The 14,472-nt window shown below is 54.4% G+C and overlaps 1 protein-coding gene across 5 annotated transcripts; it reads right to left on the bottom strand.

Annotated features, from left to right (window-relative positions):
* Window positions 1-5,828: 5,828 nt before the first annotated feature.
* Window positions 5,829-13,966, bottom strand: ELAC1 (elaC ribonuclease Z 1). Of its 5 annotated transcripts, XM_071425881.1 has the most exons (5): window positions 13,855-13,871; window positions 11,528-11,609; window positions 11,290-11,482; window positions 8,444-8,911; window positions 5,829-7,765 (listed from the first exon to the last, which is right to left on the bottom strand). In XM_071425881.1, the coding sequence occupies exons 3-5, from the start codon at window positions 11,444-11,446 to the stop codon at window positions 7,284-7,286; spliced, it is 1,107 nt and encodes a 368-aa protein (XP_071281982.1). In that variant the 5' UTR covers window positions 11,447-11,482; window positions 11,528-11,609; window positions 13,855-13,871; the 3' UTR covers window positions 5,829-7,283. The 5 variants fall into 5 exon arrangements, 4 of the variants coding, with proteins under 4 accessions (XP_071281982.1, XP_071281980.1, XP_071281979.1 ...); XR_011679010.1 differs by lacking the exon at window positions 13,855-13,871 and having other exon boundaries at window positions 5,829-7,013; window positions 7,138-7,765; window positions 11,290-12,923; XM_071425879.1 differs by having other exon boundaries at window positions 11,290-11,530; window positions 13,855-13,966.
* Between the last annotated feature and the right edge of the window lie 506 nt (window positions 13,967-14,472).

The raw sequence follows: 14,472 nt of genomic DNA, 5'->3' as shown, positions 1-14,472 counted from the left end.
ATCCCCCATATCTGTAAATGTGGGGGCAAATCACCCATTCCTGTAAATGTGGGGGCAAATCCCCCATGTCCGTAAATGTGGGGGTGTTCTGGCCCCACAGGAGAGCTCCAGCCCCAGGGCAGGGTCCCCCCAGACGCCCGGGCCATGGCGCCTCCCTCTCCAGGTGCGATTAACAAGCCCTAATTAAGCAGTTAATGAGCTGGGGCTGCAGCGGGGCTGGGGGCGGTGGCAGAGCCCCCAAACACCCCCCTGTCCCCAAAACCCTCGGGTGAAATTCCTGCCACCCGCGCTGCCTCCAGCTGCCAAGCGAAATAACAGCAATAAATACAGCCTAATAATAATTACGAAATATATTAATAATAATAATAATAATAATAATAATAATAATAATAATAATAATAATAATAATAATAATAATAATAATAATAAATTTTCATATATTTATTTATATAAAATATATTATTATATTATTATATGAATTATTATATGAATATATATTATATATAAATTTTATTATTATTAATATTATTATATATTAACATTATTAATATTAATATTAATATTAATAATAATTTTAAATATTTATTTATATAAAATATATTATATTATTATTATATGAATTATTATATAAATATATATTTATATATACATTATTATTTTTTAAAGTAATATTATTATAATAATTATAATAATAATGATATTATTATTACTATAATAACAATAAAAACTAATTATTATATAATAATTATTATGTAATAATTGTATAATAATGATATAATATTAATATAATAATAATTGTATTAATATTCTTAATAATATATGATGAACACTAATTATTATATAACAATATTATTATTATTATTATTATTATTATTATTATTATTATTATTATTATTATTATTATTATTATTATTATTATTATTTAGTTAATAATGAATACAAATTAGTAATAAAAATTGCACTAAGCTGCCCCCTGTGCCAAACCAGGGGTTTCAGGGAGACCTGGGCCAGGTCCTGCCAACCTGGCCAGAACACAAATTAATTTCACATTTATTCCAAACCACCGCAGATAAAACATTGATAAATGTGCAGTTCCACACAAACAAACACAACTCAGTCGGAGACAACTCTTTTTATCGTCTGTTAAAAAAAAAAAAACAAACCCACAACCAAAAATACAACAAAAACAACAAAAAAACCAAACCAAAAAACCAAAACAAACAAAGCCAAAAAAAAACCCCACCCCAAAATCCCACCAGAAAAAACCAAACAAACAAAGAAACAAAAATAACAATAAAAACCCAAAACAAAAAAACAAAACCGACAAAAACCCCCCAAAAAAACCCCAAGCAAAAGACAAAAAACACCCAAACCCCAGCAAACAAACAAACAAACAAACAACAACCACAAAAGCAGAAGCTCGTGTTTGTTATTTCAAGGGGCGGCTGCAGGATCCCGCCGGGGCCGTGGGGAGCAGCTGAAAGCCAGGCTGAGACACCCACAGCTGGATTCGGCACCCACAGCTGGATTCGGCACCCACAGCTGGATTCGGCACCCACAGCTGGATTCGGCAGCCACAGCTGGATGGAGCACCCACAGCTGGATTCGGCAGCCACAGCTGGATAAAGCAGCAGCCACAGCTGGATGGAGCACCCACAGCTGGATAAAGCAGCACCCACAGCTGGATGGAGCAGCAGCCACAGCTGGATGGAGCGGCAGCCACAGCTGGATTAGAGCAGCAGCCACATCTGGATTCGGCACCCACAGCTGGATGGAGCAGCAGCCACATCTGGATTCGGCACCCACAGCTGGATGGAGCAGCCACAGCTGGATAAAGCAGCAGCCACAGCTGGATGGAGCAGCCACAGCTGGATGGAGCAGCCACAGCTGGATGGAGCAGCACCCACAGCTGGATGGAGCAGCACCCACAGCTGGGTGGAGCAGCCACAGCTGGATGTGCACACCCAGGGCACACTCAGGGCACACTCAGAGCACACACAGGGCACACTGCAGAGCACACTCAGGGCACACCCAGGGCACACTGCAGAGCACACTCAGGGCACACTCAGGGCACACTCAGGGCACACTCAGGGCACACTGCAGAGCACACTCAGGGCACACTCAGGGCACACTCAGGGCACACTCAGGGCACACTGCAGAGCACACTCAGGGCACACTCAGAGCACACCCCGGGCACACCCAGGGCACACTCAGGGCACACTCAGGGCACACTCAGGGCACACCCAGGGCACACTCAGGGCACACCCAGAGCACACTCAGAGCACACTCAGAACACACTCAGGGCACAGTGCAGAGCACACTCAGGGCACAGTGCAGAGCACACTCAGAGCACACTCAGAGCACACTCGGGGCACACTCAGAGCACACCCCGGGCACACCCAGAGCACACTCAGGGCACACTCAGGGCATACTCAGAGCACACCCAGGGCACACTCAGAGCACACTCAGGGCACACTCAGAGCACACTCAGGGCACACCCCGGGCACACCTGGTGCCTTTCTGTGCTGCAGGGCCCCTCTCCCCGTTTCCCCGCTCCCGCTGCCCTCAGCAGAGGCCTGTGTGCCCCCCTGCCCTGCCCTGCCCTGCCCTGCCCTGCCCTGCCCTGCCCCGGGACCGTCCCTGCTCTCACAAAACTCTCCCCATCTCGCTTCCGCCCCTTCCTTCCTCTTCTCCGCAGCATGAAAAGCTCCTCCTGCAGTTTTAACCGGTCCTTCTGCTGGTAACAGCTAAAATAAGAGGAACTAGCCCCGGAGGAACTCTTCCAGGAAGGCAGGAGGATGTTTAGAATGAGTTATTCAGAGCCTAAAGATGATTTTAGAAACTCTTCTCTTACACACCCGGCACTTGTTGAGACGCCCTCGTGGTGCAGCAGAGCAGAGTCCTTGTCTGCTGTCGGGAGAAACCCTCGGGCACATCTGTTGGAATGCAGAGCAATTCCGCTCTCTGGTAACCCACAGATGATAACGGGGAAGATAAACTCACTGAGAACACAGACAACACGGATGGTCCAAACCTCTCCGGGAGCCGGCACAAACGTTCCCGTTAATTGTTAATTTAATTCAGGTCTCACTGGCAGTCAGGATCAGGAGGGAGTTTGTACCCAGGCTCTGAGGGGAGAGGAGCAGGCTGAGCAGGGGCACAGGGGAAGCTGGAAAAGAGGCAGCTGTGGCTCATTCTCAAGCGCTGGAATGCACTGAATGGAAAGTGCAGCAGTTCTGCACAGCCCTGGCACTGAGTGTGTCCGATTCACTGACGTGCCCAAAGCAGCCAGGGTTTAAATCCACAGCAGTGACCTGGCCCTGAGTGCAGCAGTTCTGCACAGCCCCGGCACTGAGTGTGTCCAATTCACTGATGTGCCCAAAAGCAGCCAGGGTTTAAATCCACAGCAATGACCTGGCCCTGAGTGCAACAGTTCTGCACAGCCCCGGCACTGAGTGTGTCCGATTCACTGACGTGCCCAAAGCAGTCAGGGTTTAAATCCACAGCAATGACCTGGCCCTGAGTGCAGCAGTTCTGCACAGCCCCGGCACTGAGTGTGTCCGATTCACTGCCCAAAGCAGTCAGGGTTTAAATCCACAGCAATGACCTGGCCCTGAGTGCAGCAGTTCTGCACAGCCCCGGCACTGAGTGTGTCCGATTCACTGACGTGCCCAAAGCAGTCAGGATAATTTAAATCCACAGCAATGACCTGGCCCTGAGTGCAGACCCTGCAGCCTTCAGCTCTTCCTCCCAGGCCAGGGAAAGGAGCCTTCCCTCCCTGTGGAATAAACGGCACTAGAATGGCGCCAGTGTCTCGGCTGTGCAGCCAATCCCCAGACCCATTGCCCATTAATTACCCTGGCCTGATGCTGCCGTGTGATGCGCTCTGCCCCCGCTGCCCTTTACCCAAAATCACCCATTCTGAGCCCGGATTCACATCCTACATCAAAGCCCTGAAGCCCTGCCCTGAGCTGCCGGTCACAGCTGTGGATAAACAGGAGTAAAAACGGGGGTTTTGGGTATTCCAGCGAGCAGAGTGGGTCAGGACAACAGCGCTGCTCTGCCCCTGTGTGGAACCCAGCGCAGCTGGAGCGTGCTCGGCTCCTGAGCGCCCAAAATCGGCTGTGGCCCCACGGCCTGTGCACGGGACGCTGTTCCTGTCAGAGAGGAGGAAGCGCAGCTTGAGGGCAGACGGAGCAGGTGGGCACGACCCGCAGACTCTGCCTGCTGCACACAGCATTTCTGGGGCAAAACCAGAGAGATGGGCGAGTTTCACATTCCCCACGCCCGCCACTCCTGCCGGCATCATTGCTCTAAGAAATCAAAGAATCCTGTGGGAATCTATAAAATTACAGGGTTTTGGGAAAGCTGCAAAAGGCAGGCCTCAGAGACAGCAGGACTGTGATTAGAGCTAAGCAGCAGCCATGAGATTGGGCAGCAGAAAAATTATGTAAGAAGTAAAAAAGAAAGGACAAATAGAACAATGGTTTGTGTATTAATGCTTGTCTAGAATAACTCTTTAAGTTGCAGAAAAGTGTATTTAGTGAGATATTAGGAAGTTTTAAGCTTAATAATGGAGCTCTGTGCATTGTGTTTGAAGGCTCACAAGCAGGTATTGTGTTTGAAATAAGCAAGCATTGTTTAACCGAAGGTACCTGTGCTTATAGAGGTTGGATGGAACTACTCTCCATGTGCTTTTGCTTTGTGTGACTGGTCACAAAACTTTTAAAGTGAGTTGTAACATTTTCAGTTTGCCACCTAAAATGTGAGCTAATAGCACCTTTCGTTGTCTCAACTATGTAATGAGACTGATATTAGAAAACAAAACAGCTCAAGAGGCGTTTCTAGCAATTCAGTCTCATCCGTAATTTGTACTCGTTTGTAATTTGTCCCCAATTTGTCCATAATTTTTACTCGTTTGTAATTTGCCCCCAGCCAGCAACAAACCCCTCCACATCTGCAGCACGTTGGAATCCCAAACGTGGATGATTGGTGTGATTCAGTTCTGATTTACTGTCAGCACAGGCAAGGCAGAGGCTGTGCAGGGCGGGGACAGCCCCTGGATCTCACCTTGCTCCGTGTGGGCAGAGACCAGGGAACGCCAGCCCTGCTCCTGTCCCTGGCTGTGCTGCATTTCAGCCCCAGGAATCAGCACAGGCTCTGCCCTCAGACCCAGCAGGGAACGCCAGCCCTGCTCCTGTCCCTGGCTCTGCTGCATTTCAGCCCCAGGAATCAGCACAGGCTCTGCCCTCAGACCCAGCAGGGAACGCCAGCCCTGCTCCTGTCCCTGGCTCTGCTGCATTTCAGCCCAGCCCAGCACAGGCTCTGCACTCAGACCCACCCGGGAACATCACCCAGCCCTGCTCCTGTCCCTGGCTGTGCTGCATTTCAGCCCCAGGAATCAGCACAGGCTCTGCCCTCAGACCCAGCAGGGAACGCCAGCCCTGCTCCTGTCCCTGGCTGTGCTGCATTCCAGCCCCAGGAATCAGCACAGGCTCTGCCCTCAGACCAGGCTTTGGGGCTTCCCAGCTGCCAGGGGAAACTCAGGGCAGGCTCCTCAAGAGCACTGGCTCTGCTGCTTTGTGTTGCAATTTGAAATGTAGGAATTCTTTAGGATTTTGGGTTTGTTAAAGTTTGGAATTTTTAGAATAAAGTTTAGAAATTTTTAGAATTTTTGGGTAAGTTAAAGTTTAGGATTAAACACGGGATTTGAGTTGAGGTTTTGGAAAAGGTTTCTAAACTTAAGTGTTTAGAACTTAACTTTAGAAACTCACTTAACTTAGAAGGGAGAATGTGGATTTATAGTTTAAAGCAGACACGCATTAGGCTAAGTAAAGGAAACTTTAGTTTTAAAACTTAAGATATAGAAAAAAGGTAGTTATAAAAGTAATTAAGAATGTTAAAACACAGTGCTGTAAGTTTGTGTGTTATAATATAATTAACTAAAAAAACTTACACTGTAGCATGAATCTATAAGACAAAATATTTAAGTTCTTGATGACAGTGTTTAATTAGCTAATAAGTCTTTAACAGGTTTTGTAACTAGAAGTCTTGTGACCTTGTGAGCCGTGCTATGAGGATGTGAGCTGAACTCACCTTTCTTACTTACGTAAGAGATAAAAAAACAAACCACATCACCAAAAATAATTCCCGTCTCAATTCAAAATTCCTCACAGCTTCAGATCAGCAAATTCACTAAAATTTGGGAAGGCCCAGCTTGTGGTTTGAGGTGGGGAGGACAGGGGAGGGACGCAGGCTCTGTGCCCTTCAGGCAGGGAGCAAAGCCACGGCAGGGACAGGCAGAGCACGCGCAGGGGACATTCCCCAGAGGGGCCTTTCTGCACACACAAACGTGCCTCCGTCGGGATAATTTATCCTTTAAATGCATGGGAGGGACACTTTAATGAGGAGCACCTGCCTGGGGCCTGCCAGAGCGTGCTTCGCAAACGTTACTGGGCGTGACAACACGGCGCTGATGCTCCACAGCTTCTCATGCATTGAGCTGTAAACTCCCTTCCGACAGGAGGCCTAAACTCTATTTGTTCATGAGAAAACTTCACCTGCAGGCGTGGAACGAGGCGAGCTCCTGCCCCTGAGCCCAGCAACGCCCCCATCACTCCCACCCTGTGGCCACAAAGGCCTCATCTGTCACTGTTTCACTGGCATCTTGTTGTGAAGCCCTCGGTTTGCACTGTTTCATTGGGATCTCTGTGGTCACAAAGTCCTTGTTTTTCACTGTTTCATTGGGATCTCTATAGCCACAAAGTCCTTGTTTTTCACTGTTTCATTGGGATCTCTATGGTCACAAAGTCCTCGGTTTTCACTGTTTCATTGGGATCTCTGAGGTCACAAAGTCCTCGTTTTTCACTGTTTCATTGGGATCTCTATGGTCACAAAGTCCTTGTTTTTCACTGTTTCACTGGGATCTCTATGGTCACAAAGTCTTGTTTTTCACTGTTTCATTGGGATCTCTATGGTCACAAAGTCCTTGTTTTTCACTGTTTCACTGGGATCTAATGATGAAGTGCTTGTTTTTCACTGTTTCACTGGGTCCTCCGTGGTCCCAAAGTCCTCGTTGTTCATTGTTTCACTGGGATCTCATGATGAAGTCCTTGTTTTTCACTGTTTCATTGGGACCTCTGTGGTCACAAAGTCCTCATTTTTCACTGTTTCACTGGGATCTCATGATGAAGTCCTTGTTGTTCACTGTTTCACTGTGATCTCATGATGAAGTCCTCGGTTTCCACTGTTTCACTGGGATCTCATGATGAAGTCCTTGGTGTTCACTGTTTCACTGGGTCCTCCGTGGTCGCAAAGTCCTCGTCCTTGTTTTTCAGTGGGATCTCGATGGTCATGAGGTCCTCGGCCAGCGTCACCTGCTGTCCCGCCATGGCGGTCTCGGCCTGGCCCTGCAGGAGGCTGTCGCCGCCGGGCGGGTAGCGCTGGCTGAAGTGGGTCAGCACCAGCCTCCTGGCGCGGCACGCTGCGGCGAAGCGCGCGGCCTGGCCGGGGGTGCTGTGCCCGCGCTGGCACGCCGCATCCTGCAGGCCGTCGGCCAGCGTGGCCTCGTGCACCAGCAGGTCGGCCTGCCCGCAGAGCCGCAGCGCGCCCGGCCCCACGGGCCCCGAGCAGTCGCCCAGGATGCAGACCTTCCTGCCGGGCACGGGCAGCGACAGCACGTCCCGCGGCCGCACCCTGGCGCCGCTGCTCAGCTCCACGGCGCGGCCGCGCTTCAGCTCCCCGTACAGCGGCCCGGGCGGGACTCCTGGCAGGGAAAGGCAAAACAGCCCCTCAGTGCTGCACCCGCAGTGCTGTTACTGCGGCGTCGGCTTTAAAATGCACCCCTCGAGGTGTGCTGGGCGGAGAGCTGGCTCGCCAGGAAAAAAACACAGCCTCGGTATAAAGGCCTATCTATATTTCGGATTTTTCGTACAAATCAAGAGCTTGTAGCCTTAGCAGGAAGCGTGTTTGAAGAAAATCATGGAATCCTAGAATAGCTTGGGTAATAAGGCACCTCTGAGTTCATCCTGCTATGGGCAGGGACACCCTCCACCGTCCCAGGGTTGGACACTTCCAGGGATGGGGCAGCCACAGGGAAACTGCTCAGGGAAACTCTATCAGAAAACCCCAGTTATATTGCTCGTAATAAAGTCACGGAAATCATGCAAATACACTGGCCATATGTTTTCCTGAAAGCCACGCTGAGCTGTTTAAGCTCTGGCACCTGAACCTGTCAGCTGCTGCCAGCATGAGAGCGGTCTGTGGCATTCCCTGGCACCAGCGTCACACACCAGTTCAGAGCGCAACGTTGAGGCCAGACAGAAAATAGAAAATTGAGTTAAAACAGGCTACGGAGAGGGACAGCTGCTCGGGTTTGCTAGGACACACAGGAAGGTGGCCATAAAAGAAGTAAAAAAGAGGAAAAATAAGTCAAAGTAGCTACCAAGCTCTTGCAGTATGTGCACTTTGAGCTTCCCGGGCCGGGGCTTCTCTTCCATCACGAAGCCGAAGGAGGGCACGCGGTGGAAGAGGCGGAACGCTCTCACAGACAGCTCCTCATCCTCCAGCAGCAAGTACGAGTCTGTTTCTGGATCCAGGTGCACAACTGTCCCCGGAGGCGCCTGGGCAAGCGCCTCGCCTCGGTCCAGGCCGGAAAAGTCCCGGAATTCTCCGTCGGGACACTGGTCCTGCGTGGGGACCAGCTCGTGCACGCTGTAGGGCAGCAGGGGCTCGGAGTGGGACAGCTCCAGGCTCCTCCAGAGGAAGCTCCGCAGCCCCAGGGGCCCGTAAATATCAATGGGTGCCACGCTGGCGTCGGGGCTCCTCTGGAGGCTGAGCGTGCACAGCAGCCCAGGAAGTCCAAAAATGTGGTCGCCGTGAAGGTGAGTGATGAAAATCTTGGTAATTTTGGCTGTTGGACAGAACAGGGAAAGACAAAGCCAGGAAAAGACAGGAAAATAAACAATGTAAGCACTCAGGAAGGATTGCCGTTTGGCCAGATGTTTGAAACAAGCGAGGAGGGAAATTAAAACCAACGCTTAATGGACAAATCCTAACCCAAAAGGGGTTTCTTTCCCCATCCCTTCCACACGAGGAAGATTTTGGCCTGACAGGCCAAAGAGAGGCTGCAGAGACGCAAGGTTTAGCTCCTCCTAAGCCAAGCATTCCACAAGCATGGAATGGGCCTGGCTGGTGACATCTGCCACGTGAAATGCAAGGAAGTGCTGGGAAACATTTGAGCTTAAATCTTACAGAAAATCTGCCGACTAACGAGGAACACAATGAGGAATTTGTGCTGCTCCTCCTAGCCCATGAAACGAACAAAATCAAAAATAACCAAAACCAAACCAGCATGCAGTTTTGATTTCAGAGTTTTTTAAGTGGCAGTAACCGCGCTGTTGCTGACTGGTTTGTTTGACACAAGAAAAAAATTGCTCTGTAAATATCTGGGCTTTCTCTGGTGCCTGGGCTGCCTGGCCCCAGCTGGGTCCTGCCCTCGCTGGGTCAGCAGAGCCCAGAACTCTCTCGTGGCAGACACATTAGGGTCTTTAGCCAGGCTGAACTCCCATCTCCACACAGCCAGGCATTCCCTCCAGCACCTGCCGGGACTGAGCCACAGGAATGACAGAGTCCCCTTCTTTTGTTTTAAGGTGATTTCAGTAAAGAATTTCATAGGAGTTACTCCATCTACCTGACATTAAATTCCCTGATGGGTTTTGGAGGAGCAGAAGCTTGTATTTCTGTTCATAACTGACAATTAATCTTCATTCTTTGGGGGAGAGAAGTCAGCTCTGGCCACTGAGGACTGTGGAAGCACAGCAGCTGTGGCAGTGAGGGGAGCTTTATTCCTGATTCGTTTGCCAAAAGGTGAAAGTTACCCCCAACACACACAGAGCCTCGCTTGAAGAGAGACATCTACCCACAGGAAGGCTCACCGCAGGTTTGTCTAGAGCTGCCTCCAGACAAACAACAACCAAAACGTTCCTGTTTCAAGCCGCTCGACATTGCCGAGCGCGATGAATTAATTAATTAATTCCGATTGTCTGCGGGAGGCAGCTCTGTGCCGAGGGGCAGCCAGAGATGGCTGCGGAGCAGGTCGGGCCCGGGGGCGGCCAGAGATGGCTGCGGAGCAGGTCGGGCAGTCCCGCCCAAGGCGGCCCCGCCGGCGCTCCCTGCGCTGCTCAGCCCGGCCCTGCCCAGCTCTGCCCAGCCCAGCCCAGCCCTGCCCAGCCCAGCCCAGCTCTGCCCTGCCCTGCCGAGCCCAGCCCAGCCCTGCCCTGCCCAGCCCAGCTCTGCCCTGCCCAACCCAGCCCAGCCCTGCCCTGCCCTGCCCAGCCCTGCCCTGCCCAGCCCTGCCCTGCCCTGCCCAGCCCAGCCCAGCCCTGCCCTGCCCTGCCCAGCCCTGCCCAGCCCGGCCCTGCCCTGCCCAGCCCTGCCCAGCCCGGCCCTGCCCTGCCCTGCCCAGCCCTGCCCTGCCCTGCCCTGCCCTGCTCAGCCCTGCCCAGCCCTGCTCAGCCCTGCCCAGCCCAGCCCTGCCCTGCCCAGCCCTGCCCAGCCCAGCCCTGCCCTGCCCAGCCCTGCCCAGCCCTGCCCTGCCCTGCCCTGCCCTGCCCAGCCCTGCCCAGCCCTGCCCTGCCCTGCCCAGCCCTGCCCTGCCCTGCCCAGCCCAGCCCAGCCCAGCCCTGCTCAGCCCTGCCCAGCCCACCCCTGCCCTGCCCAGCCCTGCCCTGCCCTGCCCAGCCCAGCCCTGCCCAGCCCTGCCCTGCCCTTCCCTGCCCTTCCCTGCCCTGCCCAGCCCTGCCCAGCCCAGCTCTGCCCAGCTCTGCCCAGCCCTGCCCTGCCCAGCCCAGTCCTGCCCTGCCCTGCCCTGCCCAGCCCAGCCCAGCCCAGCTCTGCCCTGCCCTGCCGAGCCCAGCCCAGCCCAGCCCAGCCCAGCTCTGCCCTGCCCAGCCCTGCCCTTCCCTGCCCTGCCCAGCCCTGCCCTGCCCAGCCCAGCCCTGCCCTGCCCTGCCCAGCCCTGCCCAGCCCAGCCCTGCCCTGCCCACCCCTGCCCTGCCCAGCCCAGCCCAGCCCTGCCCAGCCCAGCCCAGCCCTGCCCTGCCCTGCCCTGCCCTGCCCTGCTCTGCTCTGCCCTGCCCTGCCCTGCCTGCCCTGCTCTGCCCTGTCCAGCCCAGCCCTGCCCAGCCCAGCCCTGCCCTGCTCTGCCCAGCCCTGCCCCGCCCCGGCTGCGGGCACCCCGGGCTGCGCGGTGGCACCTCCCGAAGCTGCCCCTGCCCTCAGGGCACAGACCTGCTCGCAGGTGGCTCTTCATGAGCTGTGTCTGCGTCCCCTCGCCGCAGTCGAAGAGCCAGCACTGCCCCGCCCTGCGCAGCACCAGCGCCGAGGCCCCGCGGGACGGGCTCGGGAAGGCCGCGCCCGTGCCCAGGAAGGTGACATCCAGAGACATCCCGGGAGGGCGGCACCGGGAGCACGGAGCGGCTGCCTGCTGGGACACGGAGCACGGAGCCACGGAGCACGGAGCGGCTGCCTGCTGGGACACGGAGCACGGAGCACACACCAGGTGCCTGCTGGGACACGGAGCACGGAGCCACGGAGCACGGAGCAGGTGTCTGCTGGGACACAGAACACAGAGCAGGTGCCTGTTGGAACACAGAACACACACCAGGTGCCTGCTGGGACACGGAGCACAGAGCGGGTGCCTGCTGGAACACAGAACACACACCTGGTACCTGTTTGAACACAGAACACAGAGCAGGTGCCTGCTGGAACACAGAGCACACACCAGGTGCCTGTAGGAACACAGAAAACACACCAGGTACCTGTTGGAACACAGAACACGTGTGCCAGGCTCTGGGACAGGAACAGCTCCCAGGGCACGGCTGGAGCTGTGCCAGGGGGGTTTAGGTTGAAAATCAGGGAAAGGCTCTTCCCCAGAGGGTGCTGGCACTGCCCAGGCTCCCCAGGGAATGGGCACGGCCCCGAGGCTGCCAGAGCTCCAGGAGCCTTTGGGCAGCACTGCCAGGGATGCTCAGGGTGGGATTGCTGGGGGTCTGTGCAGGGCAGGAGCTGGGCTGGGTGATCCCTGGGAGTCCCTTCCGACTTGGGATATTCTGTGATTTGATGTATTTGTGCAGGGAAACCAACAAACATTTTTGTTTGAAGTGAAGGCATCCTCCACAGTTCAGTGTGAGGATAAAATTCCCTTTCCCTTAAAACATAAAAGTAAAACCTGCCTAGAGCAGGATATGACTTTCAGACAACACATTATTTAAAAGCAGAGATTTCCTTCTTATGTCCTGGAAGATTGCAAACACACAGCCCAAGCACAAGACCTGTGTGGATTCCCAGAGAAAACAGCCCCATCCAGTTGGAACAGCTCTAAGCTCTAACCCCACCCAATAAATGAATAAATAATTTATTTCCTCTGAGCTCCGCTTAAATGTTGAGTTTTCCTGTGCGAGTGTTCCCTCTCGGAGCGTTTCAGGATGAGTTTCACCCAGCAGTCTCTGCTGACGTTTAATCGCCATTCCCGGATTTCGGGAGCGGGCAGCCCGGAGATGCAGAGGGGGAAGGGTCACTTCCCCCAGAGCAACTTCAGAGAGGCAGGGGTGACCCGCGGGCACAGGCAGGGAGCACCTGTTTCACCCCAGATACCTGTGCCCAGCTCTGGATGTGTCTGTGAGGGTGCCTGCAGGAGGAGCCTGGCAGGGCCCACATGGACAGCCCACTGCTCTCCCACTCACCCCATGGAGTGGGATTCCTCCAGCCCCAGTCCTCCCAGAATTTGCTCCTGCCTTCTTTTCAGAAGGATTTAAAACTCCAGGCGCCTTAATATCTTCAGATAGCTTTCAAAATAATTTCTCAAGATCAGTTGTTTTTAGTTGAGTTTCCACAGCCTCCCAGTTTTTGTTCCCTGGGAGGGTGGGCAGGCCCTGGCCCAGGGTGCCCAGAGCAGCTGGGGCTGCCCCTGGATCCCTGGCAGTGCCCAAGGCCAGGCTGGATGGGGCTTGGAGCAGCCTGGGACAGTGGAAGGTGTCCCTGCACATGGCAGGGGTGGCGCTGGGTGGGCTTTGAGGACCCTCTATCCCAAACCATTCCAGGATTCTGGAATTCCAGAAGAAAGTGCTCTCTTCCCAGGTGGGCTTGCAGGGTCGTCCCAAGCACGCCAAGGTGGAACCTGACCGGGGGGGGCTCGGGGAGAGCCATGATTCATGTCCAAATGTAGAAATAAACACTTTGCAAATGCAACTATTTGCATTTTCCTTTTCCTCTGAGTAAATTCATTGGATCATACAAGAATTGAATGGTTTGGGCTGGAAGGAAATACTTGAAAATATTTGTATTGAAAATACTTGTATTCCAACCCCCTGCCATGGGCAGGGACACCTTCCACTGTCCCAGGCTGCTCCAAGCCCCATCCAGCCTGGCCTGGGACACTGCCAGGGATCCAGGGGCAGCCACAGCTGCTCTGGGCACCCTGGGCCAGGGCCTGCCCACCCTCCCAGCCAGCAATTCCTAATTGCCAAGAGCCCAAAATCTGTGCCTGCCCTCTGGCAGTGGGAGCCATTGCCTGGCTGCTGTCCCTGCAGGCCTTGTCCCCAGTCCCTGTGCAGCTCTCCCGGAGCCCCTGGAGGCCCTGCCGGGCTCTGAGCTCTCCCTTTCGGCACCCCGGGCCGAGCTCCCCTCAGCCGCCCCCGGCTCCGCCCGCGCTCCCGGCCCGGGCTCGGCGCTCAGGACACGCGGTGGGGCCGGCGGAGACACCGGGATGGGCTGAGGGGGCCCGGCCCCGCTCCCGACCCAGCCCCAGCCCCCAGCCTGGTCCCGGTTCCGGCCCGGGCCCGGCTCCGGCCTTACCTCTCGGGCGGCGCCAGGCGGGGCGGGCGGGCCGTGAGGAGAGCCCGCCCTGCGGCTGAGGGAGCGCGGGGCGGATCGCGCCCTCGCACCGACTGTGTCGGCAGGAGCGAGTGCTGGAGCTGCACCGGGTCCGGGCAACGCCGGGATGAACCCGGGCTGGGGCTGAGCAGAGGGAGCAGCCCTGGGAGAAGGAGCTGGGGGTGCTGTGGGTGAGAGCTGGACCTGCCTCAGCCTGAACCCCCCTGCCCTGTTGCCCTCGCTGAGCGATCAGCCCAGGCAATATAACAATTTTTTAAAATTCCCATTTTTCTTTGTTCTCATTGGAGTGGCTGTGACAGCACCTTGTCAAAATCCCCTAGTATTCAGCAAAAATACATTGTGTTTTCCAGGGGACGAGGTACTTTGCACATCTTTTTCCATTCTGTTCTGTATTCACATGGCAGCTCAACACCAGGAAGGCAGGAAGGTGCAACATTCTAGCTCTGAAACACCTTTTCCTTTTCAAAGGCCCCTTTTTGGGGAGTTTGGTTGTGCTGGTGAGGAGACGTGGAGGGGCTGGCACTGCTGGGGCCGCCGGGCTCCCAGGGCTGCAGGAGCACAGCCCTGCCCGGGCTGAGC

Source organism: Agelaius tricolor, unplaced genomic scaffold (genome assembly GCF_023055355.1).
Source record: "Agelaius tricolor isolate 1412-34295 unplaced genomic scaffold, bAgeTri1.0.p SCAF_4, whole genome shotgun sequence".
NCBI lineage: Eukaryota > Metazoa > Chordata > Aves > Passeriformes > Icteridae > Agelaius > Agelaius tricolor.
This window is presented reverse-complemented; position numbering and strand designations above follow the sequence as displayed.